Below are 21,461 nucleotides of genomic sequence, written 5' to 3'. Positions count from 1 at the left end.
AGGGAACAACAACAAATGAACAGTAAACAACACCAATTCAAACACATTAATTAAAACACACAACAGCTTAAAAGGACAAATAAGACATACACAGTTTAAAACAGTCCACACATTTAATGCCTTTGCAACTCCTTTTTCTCACTATGATGGCTTCTCAAAGGCAGAGCCTGGGAGAAAGTTTATTAAAATGTACTACATCTCTCAGAATCCTTCAGCTAGAAAGGTCCCATGGTGCTTTATGGACTTTTAGTCATTTATTTCCACTCTTTTCATTCCCCTGTAATAGTCTCCTAAATGCTGGCTGGCAGATTCTGCAAGGTCAGCTCCAAAAGACGTAACTTTCCCCAAGCACTGTGCTCTTAATGCTGCAGAATAAGACTTCGTCTTTTTCGTAGTATGCATCACCTGCGGCTGCTTGACTTTAGGGTGCCCTTCCATCATTACCATTTGATACTTCAAATATTGCTGAGGAATGTAATGTCAAAAATGATGAAGCACAACAAAATTAAGAGGAGACACCTGCCTCATGAATCTGTGTAGGAGGCTGCATTAAATACGGGAAAACAGTATTTAAAACTGAGATCAAATTCAGTTGGATTCATAATCATTCTGCATGACACAAGAGGCTTTCAAATCATCATAGTACATCTTCCAGCATTTTACAGCTGATAAAAACTAAAATCATGGAATCCCAAGTTGACAGGCACCTCAAAGGTCATCCAATCCAATGTCTGCCAATGCTAACGCATCCCTTTTAGGTTCTTCTAATACCTTGTTTTCTGAGCCAGATGCATGGTTGTTGTTATTGTGTGCCTTCAAGTGGTTCCTTTTTCAAACAAGACATTTAAAACACAGTACTTACATCGACCTGTGGATAAGTAAATTCAATTTTTTTGGGGTCAACTTTTTTGACATGCATTTCTAGACTAGTTTTCGCTGTGTGCCTTCAAGTCATTTTTGACTTATGGCGACTCCAAGGCAAACCTATAATGGGGTTTTCTTGGCAAGCTTCTTCAGAGGGGTTTTGCCATTGCTCTCCTCTGCGGCTGAGATAGTGCGACATGAAAGAATGGCAAAAATTGTCGGGATTTCCACACCAATTCATAACTGATTCAGAATTGTTCGGAATCGGTGCAGTGCTCCCACTACGTTTTAACTTTCCATGGCATTGAAACCTGGTTGCCGTTCCAATTTGCTACCATTTCAGATCAAAATTGAGGCACCTCCATTTCCGGAACGGTGGCAATGTGATCCAAATCGATCTGAGAGTTTGTTCTCACTATCGGAGATGCGGACCGTTGCAGTTCTTAAAAAAAAGAACCGCTAACGGATCTGGTGCAAAATGTAGCAGTTTTAGTTGTTTTTTCGCTCGCCCCCCCCCCCCAAACTGCACCGATTGCTGTTGGGGCGAGTGTGAAATAAACCAGTTCCAAACCAGTTTATTTTCCTAGTGTGGATGAGCTCCTGGCGAGTCTTTGCAGCGACCCATCAACAAAGCCTTGCCAACTGTAGCAAGCTGCTGCTCCTCTGGGTGAACTGGGGATCCGCACACAGCTCTTTACTCTTGTTCAGAGGTGAGTCCATGAAAACTGGATCATTTGCACCTTCGTCTCCTTCCTGGAGATGACCTATGAAAGATTGTAGACACAGGAACAGATATCTGGAGACCCTCTTGTGAATTCTTGTAGAAAATTGGGGAAACCTGTGGCACCATTAATATTAGCCCTACCCCCAAATATTCTCTGCTCTTCTCTTAATTGGATCTCAAGGAGACAGTCAAATCTAATGTAAGTTTTTATTTCTCAGATGTGCTGGCTTTTTGTGTAATTTCCTTTACATAGTCTTTTGTGGTTTTTTTGGGCTCTGTGGCCATGTTCTAGAAGAGTTTATTCATGACGTTTCACTGGCATCTGTGGCTGGCATCTTCAGAGAATGCCGGCATGGAAGAGAGTTGTGTGTGTGTGTGTTTGTATATATACATACACATACTGTGTGATTCTAGGTTGGGAGGAGTGATTTCCATCTTAATCTGTGTATTGTTCTCTTGTTGAATGGCAAGGCCTCAGGGTGGGAAGATATGCAAGGATGATTTGTGTCTCTTTAATTAGTGGCCTGTCGTCTGCTGGGAAAAACCCTGATCCTGGGTGGTTTTTATTTGCATTTTACTGGGTCTTAATTTTGGTGTTTTTCAGGACTTGTCCAGGTGTTTGTGGATTTCAATGGTTTCCCTGTGCATTCTGAGTCTGACCGGACAGTTGTTGGCATGACCTAGAATTTCAGTGTTTTCAAACAGCATTTTATGCCCAGTTTCGTTTATAGCATGTTCTGCTATTGCTGATTTTTCTGGCTGACTCAGGCCTCATTCCCAATTACAGATAAATCAGTGTGCGATCCAAATCAATGGATCAGTTTGACAGTGGAGCATCATTCCCACTACATTTGCCCCAATCGCATTTCCCCCTCTAAAATAATCCACTTGTGGTTCACATTCATGCACAAATCGGTTCAAAACGGACCCACTCCAGCTGGCCAAAGGGCAAATTTAAATCGATTCTGTTTTGGTTCACACTTGTGCGGAATTGATTTATCGGAAAAGACGCGGAAAACATCGGCGTCAAAAAGACGTGGGTTAAATGGGTCTAGCGCATGCCCCCCCTGTCGGAATCACTTTAGCAGTTCAGATTAAGTGGGAACCAGGGTCATTTGAACCGGTTCAAACCAAGTTACGATCCGGTTTAAAAGGTAGTGGGAATCAGGCCTTAAGTCTTCAGTGTCTCTCCCACAAAAATCTATGGATGCTGGCCAAGAAAGCCGTCCTTTACATATTTGTAATGCTGATCCTCAGTCATTTTGTAGGTCATCTAAAACTGATTTAAGCAGTAACTTCTCTTGGTTTCAAATAAGTTCTATATTTGCCATGTATTCCTAATCAATTGGCCATTATAAAGTTTTATTTTGGTACTTTGAAATCAAGTTTCCCACAGTAAAGTCTGGTTTGGGGCTTTTAGTCTCTCAAGAACACATAGCCCTGCGATTTTCTTTCCTCTGTTAAATGATATAGCTTTCGTAAATAATAATAATAATAATTTTATTTCCTCACATCTCGAGGCAGGTTACAACATACTTAAAACAAATCCTTAACATAAAATACACATATTAAGCTGCATCCGCATGCAGCATTTTTATCGCAATACATGGGATAATAATTAAATATAAAATTCATGTTTAAAATTCAGAATTATAGCTTTTATTTTCAGGGTTTTAAAAAAAATCCAAATCAGCTTCAATAAATAAGCCGCTTTGATTGCTTTTTTAGCAGAAGAGTGGGATGTAAATAAAAGTTTTATTTATTATTATTGTTATTATTTAATAAAGCTTATACCATTTTTATTTATTTATTGTGCTTCAAATTTCACGGTTAGAAAAGTTAGAATAAAAATAGGGAACAATCCCTGAAAAGCTCTCTGCAACTGGTTTTTCTCTCATTATCTCATTTCTTTGAGGACAATGAGGAGGGGGGAAACTGCAGTTTGAAAGGAAATGAACTCTGCACATGCTCAGAGGGTTCTCAGCCTGAGGTGGATTTAAGAAAAAAATCAAATCTTCAGTTGCCAAAACTTGGTTCTCCTTGAGAATTACTAATGGAGAATGTTGAGAATGAAAAGCAGTGGTTTTAAAAAAAATCAAAGCCCAGGGCTGCTTGGCTTCTGAGGTATTTAACACCATATCCCACAACGCCTTTCGGCTGCCTCCTCCGCCATATTGGCTGTAGTCCACAAAAGCCAATGGTAAAAGACATACAGGCGCGAGCCTTGAGGAGAAAAACTACACTCCCATGCTGCTTTGCGGCTTTCATGAGCGGCCTTCAATTCAAAGTCGGCCTTGGAGAACCAGCACACAGGCCCAGTCTATGACTGAACAAAAACTACCTTTCCCGTGAGGCATTGGAGACTGGCCTCCTCCTCCTCCCCCCGCCATCTTAGTTGTAGTCCAAACACCTCTTGTTTGGCCATAGACTCCAAGGCACTGAGCCGGGCAATCAAACTGCAACCCCCATAGTGCACTGCGACGAAGCCTGGGCCGCCATTTTGAATGTAGTTCAAATCTCCTCCCGGGGCCTATAGAGTCCTATAGGTCTGGAGAGGTGGAGAAGACTATGACTCCCATCAGGCCACGGGGCGCGAGTGTTGCTTTTGGGGCTTCCTGGGGCCGCCATGATGAGTTTTTTTGTGTGTTATGTGTATATCAATGTGAACGAGGTGTATCAGAATGCGTGAGTGAATGAATGTGAAAGGGGAGGAGGGCGGGGGAGAGGATGAAAGGGGCTGGGGAAAGGGGCCCCACCATCATTGCCTCCCTCCTGGGGCCTTGCTTTTCCCCTTCTGAGGGCCAGTGGGGGGGAGTGGACCCCCAGTTTGCACATTTGGAAAGGGGTGGGTGGGTTTAAAGCGCTCCCTTATGTGGGGGGAGGGCCTGCTGGGCAGTGCAGAGCCCCCTTGAAGAGAGGGACCCCCATTTTGGGGGGCTAGGCATAGGGGACCCCCACCCCATTGAAAAACAAGGCTGGGGATGGCAAGGTTAACAATTTCCCTCCCTTTTTCATTGCTTTGAAGGAAAGGTTGAAAGCTTGCTGGGGAAAGGGGGCCATTTCCACTGGGAGTGAGGCCAGAAAAAGAAGTATAATAATAATATAAATATATTATTAAGGGGGGCAGGGTTTGGGGTTTTGTTGTTTTGCAGCGTTCCTTTAGAGTCCCCTCCCTGCCCCAAAGTTGTATTTGGAGTCACAAGCCAAACAGAGGTGTAATTTTTGAGTAACAAGCCCCCCCCCTTTCCCTCTTCCTCCTCCTCCTCCTTCTTCTCTTATCTCCAGCAAAACCCAAGAAGTGGAGAGAGTGGGTTTCCAGAGAGGGGAGTGGTCTGCCTGTATTTGAAAAGAAAAAAAGGGGGAGCAAGGGGGTGTTTGGGGCAGAGGAGGAGTCAGAAGGAAGCAAGGAGGGTGTTATTTTTCTATGGGGGGAGAGATGGGCTGGAGGTTGCATGCAGGCAATGCCAGGGCTCCATCCCCAGCTGAGGGCTGCAGGGGGTCCCTGAGTAGATGTGGGCTGCAGTGTGTGCATGTGTCTGTTTGGGTCCTGTGCTGCTGGTGGTGAAAAGGTGTGTTTGTGTGAGGAGGGGGGTGTTGTCCCTTCTCACACAGCATCCCCTTGTTTTCTCCCAAGGGCAAGGAAGGAAACAGTGGAAGAGAGAGGGTGAGGTGTATATGGGGGGACTGCTGCTATGCATCCATAAGAGCTTTTTTGGGGGGAAATTGTCCTCATCTTCTTCTTCTCCCCCCCCCCCCCACCTCATGTTTTGTGGGGGGGACTGAGGGAGAGAGAAGGGAAGCACACACACAAACCCTTCAGCAACTGGCAGGATCTCTCCAATCCTCCCCTCTCTCCTCCCCACCATGACAACAAATCCAGCATTAGAATCGCCATCCACACCATGGCCACACAGCAGGTGAGTAAAGCCAGCTCTCTCCTCCTCCTCCTCCTCCTCCCCAACCCTTCATGGGGGGATGATGTACTAATGTACTCCCCATCTCCAACCTCCTCCCTTCCTCAGCCACCTTTCGCTAGTGTGATGTGCATGCATTTGTGTGCAAGAGAGTGTGTGTGAGAGTGTGGTGATTGTAAGCCGTACAGCATCTTTTCTCTTTTGGAGGCTTCTGATGGATGAGGAGGAATCTTTGGTGCCTGGATGCGCTTCCCAAAGGTAAGCCGCTTCCCTGTTTCTTCCTCCCTCCACACACACACACCTCTCAGATTGGCTTTGCAAAACATAATGTTTTGCAAGGCATAAAAACCCATCCATCTCTCTCTCTGTTTCTCTCTCGCTTCATTCCCTTCCCCAGAAGCAAACTCTTGATCCCATCCCCACAACCCTCAGCTTCCCATTCAAAATTAAATCACCCTTCTCTCCTCATCACATCTTGACCTCCCCCCCACACACAATTATGATGTTTTGAGAAGGAGGACCACAGTTGCTTTGCAAACTCGCTCTCCCTGCATTAGAAACACACACACACATACACACACAGAGAGGCATGGATCTTGTGTGTGAACGCACCCAGCATGTCAAAGCATCACAACAACTCAGAGAGGTGCAGAGAAAGGGAGGGTGGCTCAGCTATGCACAAGGGAGGTATCTGTGGAGGAGGGTGGGATCTACACCTTCTCCTCCCCAAATAATAATAATAATACTAATAATAGATGCTGAATGGACTATTGTGTGTGTGTGTTTTCCCCTTGCTTTCCCCCCCATCTCCTTTGTTGTTTTGCTTTCTCCCACATTCTGTCACCTTGGACTTGGAGGTTGGTGGAGGGGGGGAGGTTTGAGGATGGTTCATACCACAAAAACAAACCAACCCACTCATAAGGTGTATATATAATTTGACAGGTGGGTTTGTTTTTTTAAATGGGGGGAGGACCACCTTTGGGTGGGGTGAAGCTGCTGCTGCTGAGGGAGAGAAGGGGATCAGCAGCAGCATCAACAGCAGCAACAGCAGAGGAGCTGTGCTTAAAGGCAGAGTGGAACCAAAGTTCCTGGGCCTGGGTTTCCAGGGGGAAGGAAAAGGTGGCCGTAAAGCACTGCTGCCTCTGTGTGTTTCTCATGTTTTAACCCCTGGAGGAAGGGAGGGAGGGGGAAGGAAGGGGAGGGCAAGGAGGGGAGGGAGGGGACGTGTCAGCAGAAATCTGGGGGGGGGGGGGGGGGGGGGGGGGGGGGGGGGGGGGGGGGGGGGGGGGGGGGGGGGGTCAAGGGGAGGTGGGGGGGGGGGCCTGGCTCCAGGATGGGCCTGGCTCTGCCCCCCAAGTTGCTGGGGGGCCCAGAGGGGTCTGCAGGAGGCGCCTGGCCCCAGAAAACTGCCTGGACCTGAAAAGAAAAAAGGGATTGGAAGAAGGGATGTGTCAAGCAGGTTGCAAAAGGGGCTGGGCCCCCCCATCTTCTGGCCCCACAGCTGAGCAGAGGGGGAGCCTTCCCCAGGACTGGGCCTGCCAGCTCTGAGGCCTGTGTCTGGGACGTGATGAGGTATCTATGCTGGCGCCAAGTCCCCAGAGACGGTGTGTGTGTGTATGGGGTTGTTTTGTGTCGGTGGGGTAAGGGTGGGGTGGGGGGGGGGGCATAAGCAACTGCAAGGAGGTCATAACATTTCCCAGCTGGGGTTTGTGTGAAGGGGGGACACTTGTTTGAGAGGTGTGTGGGGTGGAGGGAAGGAGGAGAATTTGTTGGATTTCCCCCTTGATGCCCCTGAAATCACTGCCTTCCTTCCTTAATCCCACCACCGATAGCAATAGCAAGTACAGTATATTTCTATACCGCTTATCAGTGCACTTAAGCATTGCCTAAGTGGTTTACAAAGTGTAAGCTAATTGCCCCCAACAATCTGGGTACTCATTTTAGCAACCTCTTTGGAAGGATGCAAGCCTGAGTTGAGCTTGAGCCCTTTTGCTGGTATGGAACTCGCAACCACCACTGCCAGTGGTACTATTCTTTTAATATTGTGGGCCCCACTGGGTCCCAGTTCTGAGAAGGGAGCGGGATACAAATAAATACAGTAATAATAATAATAATAATAATAATAATAATAATATCGTGCCTGAAACACCCCTCTCCCTTAAAATATTTCAGATCTAGAAGGCGAGGGCATTTTTTTTGTAATATGCAAATGTTGTAGGTATTCCCTGCATTTCTCTCCCTTGTTTCCTTGTTGTGTGCCTTCATTTCAGACTTAGGGTGACCCTAAGGTAAGCCTTTCGTGGGGTTTTCATGGCAGGTTTCTTCGGAGGGTGTTTTCATGGCCATCCTCTTGAGGATGAGAGAGTGGGGCTTGCCCAAGGTCACTCAGGGGTTTGCGTGGCTGAGCTAAATTCAAACCCTGGTGTTCAGTGCTGTTGTTCTATGCTCAAACCATTACACCACACTGGCTTATTCTCCCCCTTATACACCTGGGAAACAGGAATGTTCTACCCACATGTATTAAATGACTTATTGTAGAGAAAGATCATTCATCAGTTGCACTCTCTCCCAGAAGACAGTTTGGTGGCACCACCCATTCCTTCTCTGATTCTTCCTTGAAACTCACTTTCTAAAAATTGGATTTCCTACTGGGAGGAATCCACAATATGGGTAACTCCTATGCTCCCATTTGTCCCCCGTCCCACCTTACATGTCCTTTCCTGTCAAAAGGTAGAGTCAAATTGGATATTTCCCTAATACCATCCTTGTTCTGACTGCAGCAGCTGTTCTTCTGCTCCTTGCCCCACCACACTTCCACTCCATAATATCTGGAAGAACTTACCTGGGTTCTGATATCACAGTGTTCTGCATTTCCCTGCCCCTTCTCCAATCATGGGCTGCCAGTGGCGGGACGCCGTGACATCATGATACTAGGTAAGTTCTGCTGTTATCTTTAGGGAGGGCAGACTAGACTTGCAAGGTGACGTATTTTGTGGGGGAGCAGTTGTTGCATTTCAGAGTGAGACCTAGCTTGATACATCTGCATGGTGGGAGAGACAACAGGGGTTCTTAATTTGCTTCTTAGATTCCCTGCATTTCAAACCAGACTAGTGTGTTTTGCTTCATATTCCTGTGGCACCTGTTGGTGGTGGTGCCAAAAAAATAAGAGATTGGTTTGCATTACTTACTGTTGGATGTTCATAGAACATTTACAAATCGTTGACATTTCCTTCCACTTGTAACATGGAATCTTTTGCATCCTGGTCATCTCTTTTCTGGACAGCATCCTCTTACTTCTCTATCTTTTCCTTATTCTATTCCTGCAAACTTCAGGAAGAACCCCTGTGAAAATTATTATTGTTATAGGCGCCTGCTTTTTTGTAAAAAACAAAAAACTACAGCAACAACAAAACAAAACTGATCATAATTTGTGAACAGCTCTCTCTGAAAACCAACAAGGTTGTCCCTGGCTTTTCCCTGTGTTGCCTGACTTACATAGTTTGGCTTACTCTTCCCCAAGATTTTAACTCTTTCAAATTTCGCTTACTATCCTCTTTTCCTTCTGTTAAAGGCAAACTCCTTGTGCTTTCCAGGTGTGCTTCTTTTTTTCTTCTTTTTAGGAAGGAGGGACTCGTGCCCATCCTTACTGCCACCATTCCTACCAACCATTGCTGCTGCTCATTGCTCTGGCACATGTCTTGGTTTCAGGTCCCTTTTGTGTCAGTTCAGCCTTAGAGCCACCAGCATGGTAGCAGATCGACTTTTAACTGGGCTGGAAAATTTCTTTAAAAAGCAATAACACATTGTTGCCTAAGCATTTGACTTGCTCTTTTCAGTTCATTGCAGAGCCAGTATGCTTTTCTTTTTCCTGTCTTTTGTTTTTCAGATTTTATCTTGGTTTCTATTAGAATGAAATACATGTGTTGCCTGACTAGCAAGGCTTTCTGTCCCAGGAAGGAATCCAACTAGGGTAGTGACATGGAATTGATGTAAGCACCTACATCCTTCTAAAGCAGCACAACTGTTACCTTTGTGAATGGAGATCACATAGAGCATATCACGTTATTGAGGGGTGTCACCCCAACTGAGGCGCCTGTGTCCTCCTTTCCTATATTTGTGTCCGGGAGAAAATTCACTGGTTTTCTTTTAACTCTTTCTGTAAATCAGTGGATGTGGAGAACCTATATCTAAAGCATCATGAATACAGGCGATTTGAACAGCTACAACTGTTTTTAATAGTGTCTTTTTTTATTTGGGTGTAAGGTGAAGGCCAAAAAGTAAGAGCAGTGAAGCCCATCCATTGATTGATTGATTGATTGATTTTACCTAATAGACCCATTAATCAGAGTTGTTTCTTTTTTTAAAAAAAAATCCAGGTTCTTTTTATTGCACATTTGTTTAAATGTTTATTCAGTGACTATAAACTATGCAAGAAACTCTGCTTCTCATTACATTTCCTTTTCCCTATGAGGAGGATTATTTTGTTCTGGGTCTGGGGTCAAAGAACAATGATCTGAGCCCTGCTTCCTAGCCATACCAGCAACACAAGCAGAATAGCATTTGTTGGCTCTTGAAAGTTTGGGAATCACTGGTCTAGATGGTGGGGTTTCTTGTCTGTGTGTTTATTTCTCTGTTTCAGGAAAGTTGCACTTGAAATAAAATTATGCTAGCTTTTTTCCTTTAATATGTTACTTTCTTTTTTCACAAAAATCTTCTGCAAAGATCCTTGCCTTCGTTCATCTTCTCTTCCTCTATTTCTGTGTTGTTGCATATCATTGCTTCTAAAGTCATGCATGTTCATTGATCACCTCTGCACAATTTAAAGGGTGATATTTAGCAGAGAAAATGGATAAAGCCATCTGGAGCAACACTGCTTTAGTTTCTAGTCCTTAAGACATGAAACTTCATAGACCAGGGAGGTGGGGTAAGAGAGTCAAGCAGGATTTCTAGTGGCAAGTAGTTTTAGGTGGGGAATCTAGCCTTTCCATGTCTACAGAAAAAATAGAATTAATAATGTATTGAGAACCAATCTGTACACAAATTGCTGAATTTTTGCATAATATATGCAAACTTAGTTTTTATCTATGAGGAACATGGTGGCTTCTTTGGTGCCTAATTGAATTAATTTTTGTAACACAATATACTTGCTACAACCTGGGCATTTCACTGATTGTCGTTTTGATTGCAGATTTTTCCCTAGATGTTTTGGGGGGATGTTTTTGTTTTTTCTTCTTGCTTCACACCCACTTTTTGTAGAATAATAGTTTGGAGAGAGCAGGGACTTTGTGATGGACTCTTGTGAGAAGTCAGGGTAAACTAATGGATTTTCTTTCCTGATGGAATCCTTTTTATTGTTTCTATTTATCTTATCCAATCCATTTATATCAGGATGGGAATCATATGTCTGTCACAGTCTTGCAGAACTGCAACTTCAGCATTGTTTACCATTGGCTATGCTGAGTAGGGCTGAAAGGACTTGCAATCCAACAACATATGGAGGGCTGCATGATTCCTGTCCCTGATTGATATTCTACCTTCCATGGTGAATGCCATGACAGCATATGTCAGATCCTGCATCAGGGCCCAGACATGCTTAGCTTCAGCAAGATTGTCTATTCCTGGAAGGCATATGATGCAGCCATCTGGGGCTCTCCAGATGTTTTAAACTATAGTGCCCATAATCCGTGATCATTTAGTATGCTGGTGGAGGCTTAGGAGAGATGCCAGCCAAAAACCTTCTGCAGGATGCTAACAATGCTGAGTGTGATAACCCATAGAAAGGAGTGAATCAATCAGATCCCTACTTGCTGTGAGATACGGCAGACCCCTATGCCTGTGTCCAGCTATATGATTTACTGCAACGCTAAGTTGAACCTATCACAGGGTGTCTTGACAAGATTTGTTCAGAAGGGAATCTGTCTTTGCCTTCCTTTGAGGCTGAGAGAGTGTGACATGCCCAAGGTCACCCAGCAAATTTCTATGGCTGAGCGAGGTTTCAAATCCCTGTCGCAGAGTCTTAATCCGACATTGAAAATGCTACACCACATTGGCTCTTCTGCTTTATAAGTGAACTAATTTTGCTGCTTCCCTGTCTCCATATGGTGGGTCAAGTGGTTCGTTTTAAATCCATGGTCTTTTAAGTCAATAAAACCAACATTATATTTTGTAACTTGAAATATTAGTTGCAACAACAAGTGAGATTTATTTTCTTTCTTCCAGCTACTGAAGTCTGGTGATTGCTGTTAACAGCTGACTCACAATTATGAGATTCCCCCCCCCCCCATTTCTGCACCTTCCCTGCTGTCCATCCAGTTTGTCATGTGCCTCCTGGAAAAGTTACCTTTTAGACAACAGCTCTCAGAATCCCCTAACATTGATCACACTGGCTGGAAGCTTCTGGGAGGTTTAGATGCAAAACATTTACTTTCCCGAGCTGTAGTTCTAGCATTGCGAAACGTACTTCAGGGTGTTTTGTATCAGATTGCATCTAGAATAAAAAACCTGTGTTTCTTAACCTGTGTAAAGCAAATATATCTTATTGTCCAGGTTATTCTGATAAGTCTCAGGCAAGGTGATATTTGTTGTTGTTGTTGTATGGCTTCAGGTCATTGCTGACTTATGGGATCCTATCACTGAGTTTTCTTGGCCAGATTTGTTCAGATGGGGTTTGCCATTGCCTTCCTCTGAGGCTGGGAAGAGTGTGACTTGTCCAAGGTCACCCAGTGGGTTTCCATGTGAGAGTGGGGATTTGAACCCTCGTCTACCAGAATATTAGTCCATCACACAAACCACTATAACATGTTGGCTCTAAGGATACACACACACACCAATCTTCTAGTACTAGGGATTTAACATAAAAAAACTTGAATTTTCCTAGGTTTTGGTTTCCTCCCTTTCACAACTATACTGGAGTCTTGTCTCATTTGTTTTACTTTTCAGCTGCTTTTCTTCACCCAACCCTACTGTGAGCTGCCTTTACCCTGTGCATCTTCCCACCTGGGGAAAAATGCCAGTTCACTCACTTGTTCGCCCTCTTCTCTTCTTCTCTGCAGCCCAGAGAGTAGCTGAAGCGGGACGTAGCCAATGTCGTCCAGCAAAGGGGCGGGGGCTGGAGCTCGCCGGCGGCGGACGCGGTGCCGGAAGTGTAAAGCTTGCCTGCGGTCGGAGTGTGGGGAGTGCCACTTCTGCAAGGACATGAAGAAGTTTGGGGGGCCCGGGCGCATGAAGCAGTCATGCCTCCAGAGGCAGTGCACGGCGGTGAGTAGGAGCGGGAAGGTGGACAGCAGAAGGTAGTGGTAGGTTCTGGGGTGGATTTCTGTTTGGAGCAGACATGCTTCATCGTGCCTTGGTCCCAGTGGCTGGTGAGAGGCCTTCCCTCCATTCCTACTGCCACTATTCTTCATTCTAAGGGAGAAAATGGCAGCCAGGTAAAGCATCAGTAAAGCCCTAGAAGTAGATGAAAGGCCCTCCCTCCGTCACAACTGCCACTGCTGTACCCTCGATGGGAGAAAACAGCAGCCAGGGAAGTGCCATCGTGCCTTGGTCCCTGGGGTTGGTGAGAGACCCTCCCTCTATTCCAACTGTGATTGCTGTGGCCTCTGAGGAAGCAAAAAGCAGCGAACATCTGTTAGACTTCCTGCTCCCCCCCCCCCCCCCCATGTTTCATGTCTTTTTAGATTGTAAACCTGAAGGCAGAGAACTGCCAAATAAACCATTAGTAAGCTGGTTGTGGGAGCCTTTTTTGGCTGAAGGATGGGTTATAAATGCTCTAAGTAAATAAATATATCCCAGCATGGCAAACAGCGCAAAGTTTAGAACGACAGAGGTTCCTAGTCCTCATGCTTTTGAAGGAAACTGTGCCTCAAAGCATGTATAGTTACAGTCTTAACACAGTGGCTGGGAAGCTGTGGTTTGTAGGCATGTGTTGTTCCTGAGCCTTGCTTTTGTCATCCTCAGAAGCCTCTGGCTATAGCCCAACCACAATTTTTTAAAAAATGTTTTACTGAATTTTGGGCCAATATTTTGCCTGATAACTGGCCCAAATGACCCAAAAATTGGATCTTATGACTGATTAGCCCCTGCAGCATAAAGCATTGAATGGCAGAGGGGTTCCTGACATGGCCACCCCAGAACATTTGGGAACCCCATATTAGCTACAAAGGATTTTCTGGCCATGGCAAGCAATTTCACCATGTCTGACCCCATTGCCTCCTTGACTCCTCATTCATTTTCCAGCCCTTTCTCTCTCTGCAGCCAGTTCTACCTCACACGGCTGTGTGCCTGGTGTGCGGGGAGGCCGGGAAAGAGGACACAGTGGAGAGCGAAGAGGAGAAGTTCAACCTCTCGCTTATGGAGTGTACCATCTGCAATGAGATTGTTCATCCAGGCTGCTTGAAGGTGAGCTAGCGGGCAGAAGGAGCGAGGGGTGACAAGGAATATGTTTGCTCTGGTAGTCTTGCATTTCATCCATGCCTGCCCTTCTCTCTTTCCAGATGGGGACTGCTGAAGGGGTCATCAACAACGAGATTCCAAACTGTTGGGAATGTCCCAAGTGTAAGAGAGAAGGCAAATCAATGAAAGTACGTACATACGGGGGTGATCTGGAATGTTGGGGTGAAGGCTCAAGACCAACCATAATGAGATGGAGAACAATGGGAAACACACAAGAGCCTTATTTGTAAATTCCAATAAAAACAAAAAGTTACATTTCTTTCTCAGTGGACCTCATTAGTTTTCACATCCAGCATAGACTGGATATTTTTCTCCCCCACCTAAAAAATAAACCTATATTCAGCATCAGGGCAACTAATAATGGTTGGTTTTTGCAGGTCATGATTCTGAAATTCCACATACTTGTTGCTGAGATAGACTGCTCCTCTCAGAGCTGTAGTACAGAGAAACTCCAGCACTGCTTGTCTCACTGTCCTCAGAGAGAGCATGACTACATGTTACTCGAATAAAAAGACACTTCTAAACCTTGCAAACATAATTTTATGTTTTTAATATAGTGTAGGGAGATGGAAAGGAGGGATGCTTTGTCTCTTCTGTGTCCATTAATTCTTTTCTGCAAATTGTCCCCATAATAATGGGTCTTCCCTCTTTCTACTATAAATAAGGTGTAATGTGTATACATACATGTAACTATTGATATCCTGCTTTCCCCTCCATGACAAGCACTTAAAATATTAAAATACAGTGGTAGCTTAAAAATATCAGTCTTCCAATGTAAAGTAAAATTAATCAGACCAAACTCAAGGGCAGAAAGACATGAAAAAAGAAATTACCCTTGTTAAAATCTTGCAGTTTAAAACAAATTCAACAGCTAACTTGCCTGAAGCTTAAAAGGAAGGGAAGGAGCCAACCAGGCCTCCCTGAGTAGAGAGTAACATAGCCTGGGGGCTACAGCTATGAAAAGCCTTGTCCCACATCAGTCTTCAGAAGGCACATCTTATGAATTATTATTGTTATTATTATTATTAAGCTTTATAAAGCGCTGTAAATTTACACAGTGCTGTACATACAGTCAATTAAAATAGATAAAATAAACGTGCCTATGGCACACATTCTATGAAAATAATTAAACTTATACATATTAATTCATCTTAACATTTGAACAATAAAATATAGCAGGCAACAAAAAATAACAGTAGCATTTGTCCTTCGATTGTCCTTGGACAGAGAAGCAGGTTATAAAAAAAGCTTTTATTATTATTATTTTGGAGCCTGTCAGATGACAACATTTTAACAAAATTAGGAGGAAGGGTCCACCTTCAATAGGGAAAGATAATAGACCTTTCTTCTCTCTTCCTGTAGGCCCACATGCTTTCACAAGAGCAGTCCCAAAGGGGTTGGGATTCCTGTGTTTTCACCATATCTTTTTGTTCTACCCTTGAGTCTTGGAATAAGTGGGCAGTGTGCTTGTCATTTGCCTTTTGGAAAATCTCAAGATTGGAAAAATAGTTTTTTTGGACAGTAACTCCCAGAAACTCCCTATTCCTGCAATTTTGCAACTTGTAATGCAAAAAAAAAGTTTTTTCCAAGCTCTGGAAAATGTTATCTGAACTATTCAAATGACAACATAGTTTTAATGTATCCTTCCTTAAAATAAAACAAAGGAGTCATAGCACCATTTTTTTATTGCAAGCTTTGGCCTAGTGTATATGCTATATCCCTCTGTTCTGAGTTGCACTTTGGTTTTGCTTCACATAATGTTGATCTGATAGGCTCTCTCAGCTTGGTTGCCCCTTTGGGATTCCTTGTTTCAGAATTCCCTGCCCCACATTGAGGGGCAACCTTGCACACACACACATCTCCACATCTCAGTCTGTTTGCAAGTTGTGGAACTGCAGGCACCTGCTGATTTATTCTGCCTGTCTTCTATCCTCCGAACTCAGGACCGGTGATGGCACAGGGAACGGGCGTTCTGACAATGGGGAGGATGGCGTTCGGTGGAAGCTGACAGACGAACCTGCTCGAAACAAGAAGAGTTACACCAGCCCTCATCTTTCCCTTGCCTCCTGCCGAGGAGAGCCAGGCTGGAGCCCCAAGCGCAAGAAGGAGAAGGAGCCCCCCCTGACATGGGACCCAAAAAAAAGGTACGGAAGGTGACTGAAACATGCTGAAATGTGCTGCTTGACTTACAAGGAATCCAGTAACCTTCTATACTCCTTCTGCCGTTTAGACCTTCTGGGCCCTACCTCACGAGACAGCCTTTCCATAGGATGTGTTGGCTAGAGATGATGGAGGTTGTAGTCTCACATCTGGAAAAACTCCAGATTAGGAAAGGCTCCTGTCAGAAAGGACCACAGATGATATGATGATGATGATGATAATAACGTTTATTTATATACCGCTTTCCAAATTAGATCAAAGCAGTGTACAACAGGAAGTACAATACAAGTCAAAATAAAACAATAACAGGCCTCTCTCCCCTCAAGATGATGGTCGGAAGGAGGCTCTTAGTCTTTCAGGCCAGGCCTCTCTCCCCCTCAGATGGTGGTCGGAAGGAGGGATTTTTTCTCTTTCAGGCAGCAGTTGGAGCTTGCCTGCCTCTCTCCCCCCAAGATGGTGGCTGAAGGAGGGCTTTTCTTCTTCCAGGCAGCAGTTGGAGCTTGCCTGCCTCTCTCCCCCTCAAGATGGTGGTCGGAAGGGGCTCTTAGTCTTTCATTTTACCCAGGGTCCATCTTTACCCAGTTTCCTACTTCTGGTACCAGACAACAAATGCTTATGGAACCATAACAAAACCACAAGGCAAATGTTTGTATTTGCCACTGAGTCCTTTAAAAGAATCAGCAGAAAGCAACTTACTTTCCCACCATCACCTGCTGTGGAAATGGCCTCCTATGCACCTTCTATTATGTCCTGGGGCAAATCTCACTGCCTTCACTCCTTCTTTCTCTGCTTTTGGCTGAAATGCCTTCTGTTATTTCTGAGGTGGGAGACGATGAGAACTGAGTTGGGGTATAGCTCATGGAAGTGGACTGTGTGGACCCTTCCATTGAATGAATGTCTGTCTCTTATTGAAACTAAAATTAGGTTCCAGGTGCCCTGGTTACTCAGTTGTCCCTTGCTCTAACACATAGAGTGGGGAAGTTCTAGCCTCGAAATGTGATTGGACTCCAAATCCTATCAGCTCCACCTATATGGCTAGTAGTCAAGGATGATAATGTAGCTGCTATTTCAAGAGACATAGGGTCCCGTCCCAAGAGACATAGGGTCCCTGTCCCTACTTCTGGAGTTTGTGACCAAGCAAAACATATCAACTCTCTGAGTTGAACATAATAATAATGGCGGAAAGAACAAAGTGCTGATACTTTTGTCCAGTGACTTGACACTCTTTCAGAAAGTGCCAGTCTGCCTATTTATTTATTTATTTATTATAACATGTGTATCCTGCTCTTTATCCAAGGATCTTATGGTGTTGTACAGTACAGTACAACCATTTTGGATAATAAGTAGTGATTACAGTGATTTTAAAGATTAAAACAGATTAAATCATGTGTTACTTAAATGCAGGCAATTTAAAAAACAATTAACACTTTTAAAATAATTTTCATAGCAGGTATGAAAATTGAACAAAATCACTTAAGCCCTGAATCCTTTAATGAAATGCCATTTTTGACTTGGCACTGAAATAAACACCAGAGTTGGCATCAATTGGGCTTCTGAGATGGGGCAGTTATTCCATAATTGCGGTGCCACAGCAGAGCAGACCCTCTCCATGTCTTTTCCTTGTGTATTGTCCCTGCTGGTGGAACATGGGGAGGGCCCCTTCAACAGACCTCAGTTCTGTCACCCCTTATACCTCACTACCCGCTCCACCTTATGAATCTATGGTCTGAACTCTAAATTCCTCTGGTTCCTAATGGGGGCATCCTGGGTTTCAGACACACATCATCATCTTCTCTCACTTTCTCTTTCAGTTAAAAGGCACACGGGAAAAACATCTGAAGAAGGTGAGTACATTACATTTTCCCTCATTAACAATAGCAATATCAAGTTCATTTCTATACCACTTAACAGTGCACTTAACGACTCCCTAAGCTAATGCTCCCAACAAGCTGGGTATTCATTTAGTGACCTCGGAAGGATGCCAGGTGAGTTGACCCTGAGCCCCTGGTGGTACTGAACTCACAACCTTGTGTAATATGTAATAGGGCGGGAACTAGGAGGTACAGAGTGGGGGTCTACCATGATGGTTGTTGAACTTGCATAGCATAGACAAAGTCTGGCCTACCTTAAGAGACAGTACTCTTCATCCAATGGCTCAGAAGTGCATCTGAGCAGCATCCAAATGTGCCATGTTCATTAGCATTGTAAGGAATTGCATCCCAACCTTCCCCAGTTTAGACCTCTCGCCAGATGAGTGAGATAACAGGACCCATCACCCACACAGCATGGGAGGGAGTTGGAGACCAACACTAGAGTTGGGGACCCTGTTGTACAAGATCCTAAGCCTTGGTCAGCACTAATTCCTTTGAAGGGTGACAACTGCTTTGCAGACTCTGCAGACTGGATTTTGTGTGATCAGTGATCTACCACATCTGTCTCACTGTTGTCTTCTGTATGTGCATGTACACACATACACTCTGCCTGGACTCACATGTTCATTGGACTTCTCCTCCTTCTTCCTCACCCCCTTTTCTATCCCAAATTACAGACCACTGAGCAGCCATCTGACGGGAACAAGTTGCAATCCATGCAGACCTGGAGCCGCATGGGCAGTGGGGACTTTGATGTAAAGGGTGCCATCTCCCACCCATCCATCCATCTGAGCCAGATCACGGCTGGCGACTTAGAGGTGAGAGACCTGGCAGGCAGGAGTCAATGTCGCTTACAATATTTTACAATGGAAATGAGTAGCTGCAGCTCTGGGGCAGGCTGGAAAATCTATGGCCCTCCAGTACTTTTGGATTACACCTCTCCTCGCCTCCCTTATCACTAGACATGCTAGCTGTGGCTGAGGGTGGGATGTGACATGCCCTTCTTTAGAACATAATAGGAGGTCCCTGAATCAGATGCAGAACATTACTGGAAAGGTCATCAAGGGTTATGTAATTGATGGGGAAATTCACTTTATTTTGGTGTCCCTGAGAGGTGATCTGTCTAGTTTGGTATCCTTTTTCCTAGCTGGCTAACAAGCAGGACTTGAAGGTGTAAGAGACTTCTCCTGTTGTACTCCCCAGCAGTCTGCTGCCTCTGAAATCTAAGTTACATGTAACCTTTACCTTGGAAAAAGAAAAAGGAAGAGTTGGGAGTGCCATCAGTGTATGGTGAACAGTGAGGAGAAAGGGCCGACACTGGCTTCGAGGAACACTGGGTGCTAGTCCAGTATTAGCTGCCCAGTATGGCTACTCCAGCGGTATAGGCTTTCCAGGCATGCATCTTTCAATCACCTGAACATGCATGCTTTGTTTTGTCTCACCCACCCGGTTTTTAAAGAAAAGAAAAGAAAAGAAACACTGAGGCCTTTTGCATCAAAGTTCACCCACCAAAGTTTTTTGTGGGTTTTTCGGGCTATGTGCCATGTTCTAGAAGAGTTTATTCCTGACATTTCACCAGCATCTGTGGCTGGTATCTCTGAAGATGGCAGCCACAGGTGCTGGCGAAAATTCAGGAATAAACCCTTCTAGAACATGGGCACATAGCCCAAAAAAATCCCACAAAAAACTATGGATGCCAGCCATGAAAGCCTTCGACTTCACATTCTACCCATCAAGCAAACAATTTTTTAAAATGTGGTTTAGGAGTGTCTACAAGGCTGTCTCATTTCTCACCAAGCTTTCTGCCCTTTCTTTCCTCAGGGTCCTTCATGTGCAGGTCCCAGCCCTCCTGAGCCTTAGCCTGCTCACAGCCTCATGGGCTTTCAAATTATCGCCAGGTGGCCTCAGTGCTGCTGCAAAACTGTAGTTCTTCCAAATTTATGACAAGTATCCAGGTCACAGTCAGGCCTCATCAGAGCAAAGTTACTTTTTTGGACTACAATTTCTAGAGTACCCAAACCAGCATGGAGTTGTAGTTCTAAAAGTAGCTTTACTGTGGTGACATAATGCATACTGGTAGAGATGTGCCCTGAATGGCATTATCTTTTCCCCTCCTCATGCTTCACTAATATTTCCCTTTAGCCACCAGGTGGGGCTGTAGTCACAAGACATGGATTATCTGCAACATCAGACATTTGTTGGGGTGATGCTATCCTGTGTACAGGCTCTTCCTCCACTTCTGTAGTATAACCATGGATACAAGCTGCTTTTCTTTCTTTTCTTTCTTTTAAAAAAAGGTTCTCGTAGAACATGTGGTTTCTTGATCCTGAACTTTTATTTGATTTATAGCTTTGTCCCACCTGAAAGCCACAAGGCAGGTAATGATGCATTGAAAACATTAAAAGCTCCTTACAAATACTAATCCTTGACACTCACACTGTTCTATCCCTGGCTGCCAGATTTTTTTTTTTTTTACAAAGGTTGCTCACTGCTTCCAGAAGATATCTCTTGTGTTCTGATGAGTTTCTGGGGAATTTTAATTGATTTAGAAGTATTTCTCTCTTGCCTTTCAACGATATGTTTCTCAGAGTGGTTTACAAACAATAAATTACAACAAAACACTAGAAATGTTTTTAAAAATCTGGAAAACATTTTTAAAGCAGAGCATAGCAGATAAATTCTGCTTAAACTTGTGTCAAAGAGAGGTGTTTTTATCTGGTGCGGATCACAATGGTAAAGGAGATATCTGATGGTTAGGGTTGAGGATATTCACCACCTGAAAGTTCTGTCATTGGCTGCATTCTCACTGCAGAAATAATTCAGTTTGACACCACTTGAACTGTCATGGCTCAATATTATGGAATTCTGGGAAATGTAGTTTGTTCTGGCACCAGAGTTCCCTGACAGAAGGCTGAATGCCTCACAAAACTAGTTCCCAGAATTCCATAGCATTGAGCCATAGCAGTTAAAGTGATATCAACCTGGATTATTTCTGCAGTGTGGATGCAGCCATCATTAGCAGTTCATATTTTTTCTGCAGGTGAGTCCACTTGATCTCAGGGTCTCTTCCAGAAATCTTAACAGTCAGATGAGTTCATGTTGGAACTGACATCTTTCTAGTCCTTGAGGCCTTCACAGTAGAGAACCAACAATTTGAATTGCACTGAGAGACTTACCGGCAGCCAGTGAAGGACTAACTCCTAATCACTTCTAACTGCCCTGGATAGCTGCTTGTATCCTGAATCAGCTGGGGTTTCCTAGGAAATTCCACATATAACCTATGTATGGTAATCTTAACATGGACATTACTAAGGCATTAATAATTATGACCAGATCAAACAGATTGCAGACTTAAGGGAACACAAACTAAATTGATCTTGGAGGCATACAGATATTTAATTTTATTCTGGAACTCCAGGTCTATTTGTGGGGTTCCTACTGTGGTTTGGTTGTGTATCCTTCACATATTGGGGTCAA

At 44.3% G+C, this 21,461-nt stretch overlaps 2 protein-coding genes across 4 annotated transcripts in view; both read left to right on the top strand.

Moving 5' to 3' along the window:
* The window catches only part of PRSS8 (serine protease 8), a 687,619-nt gene that overhangs the window by 122,650 nt on the left and 543,508 nt on the right, over positions 1–21,461 (top strand). The window lies entirely within an intron of this gene.
* The window catches only part of FBXL19 (F-box and leucine rich repeat protein 19), a 36,170-nt gene continuing 18,894 nt past the window's right edge, over positions 4,186–21,461 (top strand). For 2 of the 3 annotated variants that reach the window (XR_006104514.1, XM_042472868.1), the window contains exons 1-3: positions 16,078–16,097; positions 17,925–17,957; positions 18,662–18,802. Coding sequence is in view for 2 of the 3 variants with exons in the window: in XM_042472868.1 (XP_042328802.1) it covers positions 16,080–16,097; positions 17,925–17,957; positions 18,662–18,802 (192 nt within the window). In the remaining variant the exon portion in view is untranslated. Of the gene's footprint in view, positions 5,506–12,554; positions 12,760–13,755; positions 13,900–13,994; positions 14,082–16,077; positions 16,098–17,924; positions 17,958–18,661; positions 18,803–21,461 lie in introns of those variants that run through there. The other variant, XM_042472869.1, reaches the window with a different exon arrangement.

This window comes from Sceloporus undulatus, chromosome 6 (assembly GCF_019175285.1).
Source record: "Sceloporus undulatus isolate JIND9_A2432 ecotype Alabama chromosome 6, SceUnd_v1.1, whole genome shotgun sequence".
Classification (NCBI taxonomy): domain Eukaryota; kingdom Metazoa; phylum Chordata; class Lepidosauria; order Squamata; family Phrynosomatidae; genus Sceloporus; species Sceloporus undulatus.
This window is presented reverse-complemented; position numbering and strand designations above follow the sequence as displayed.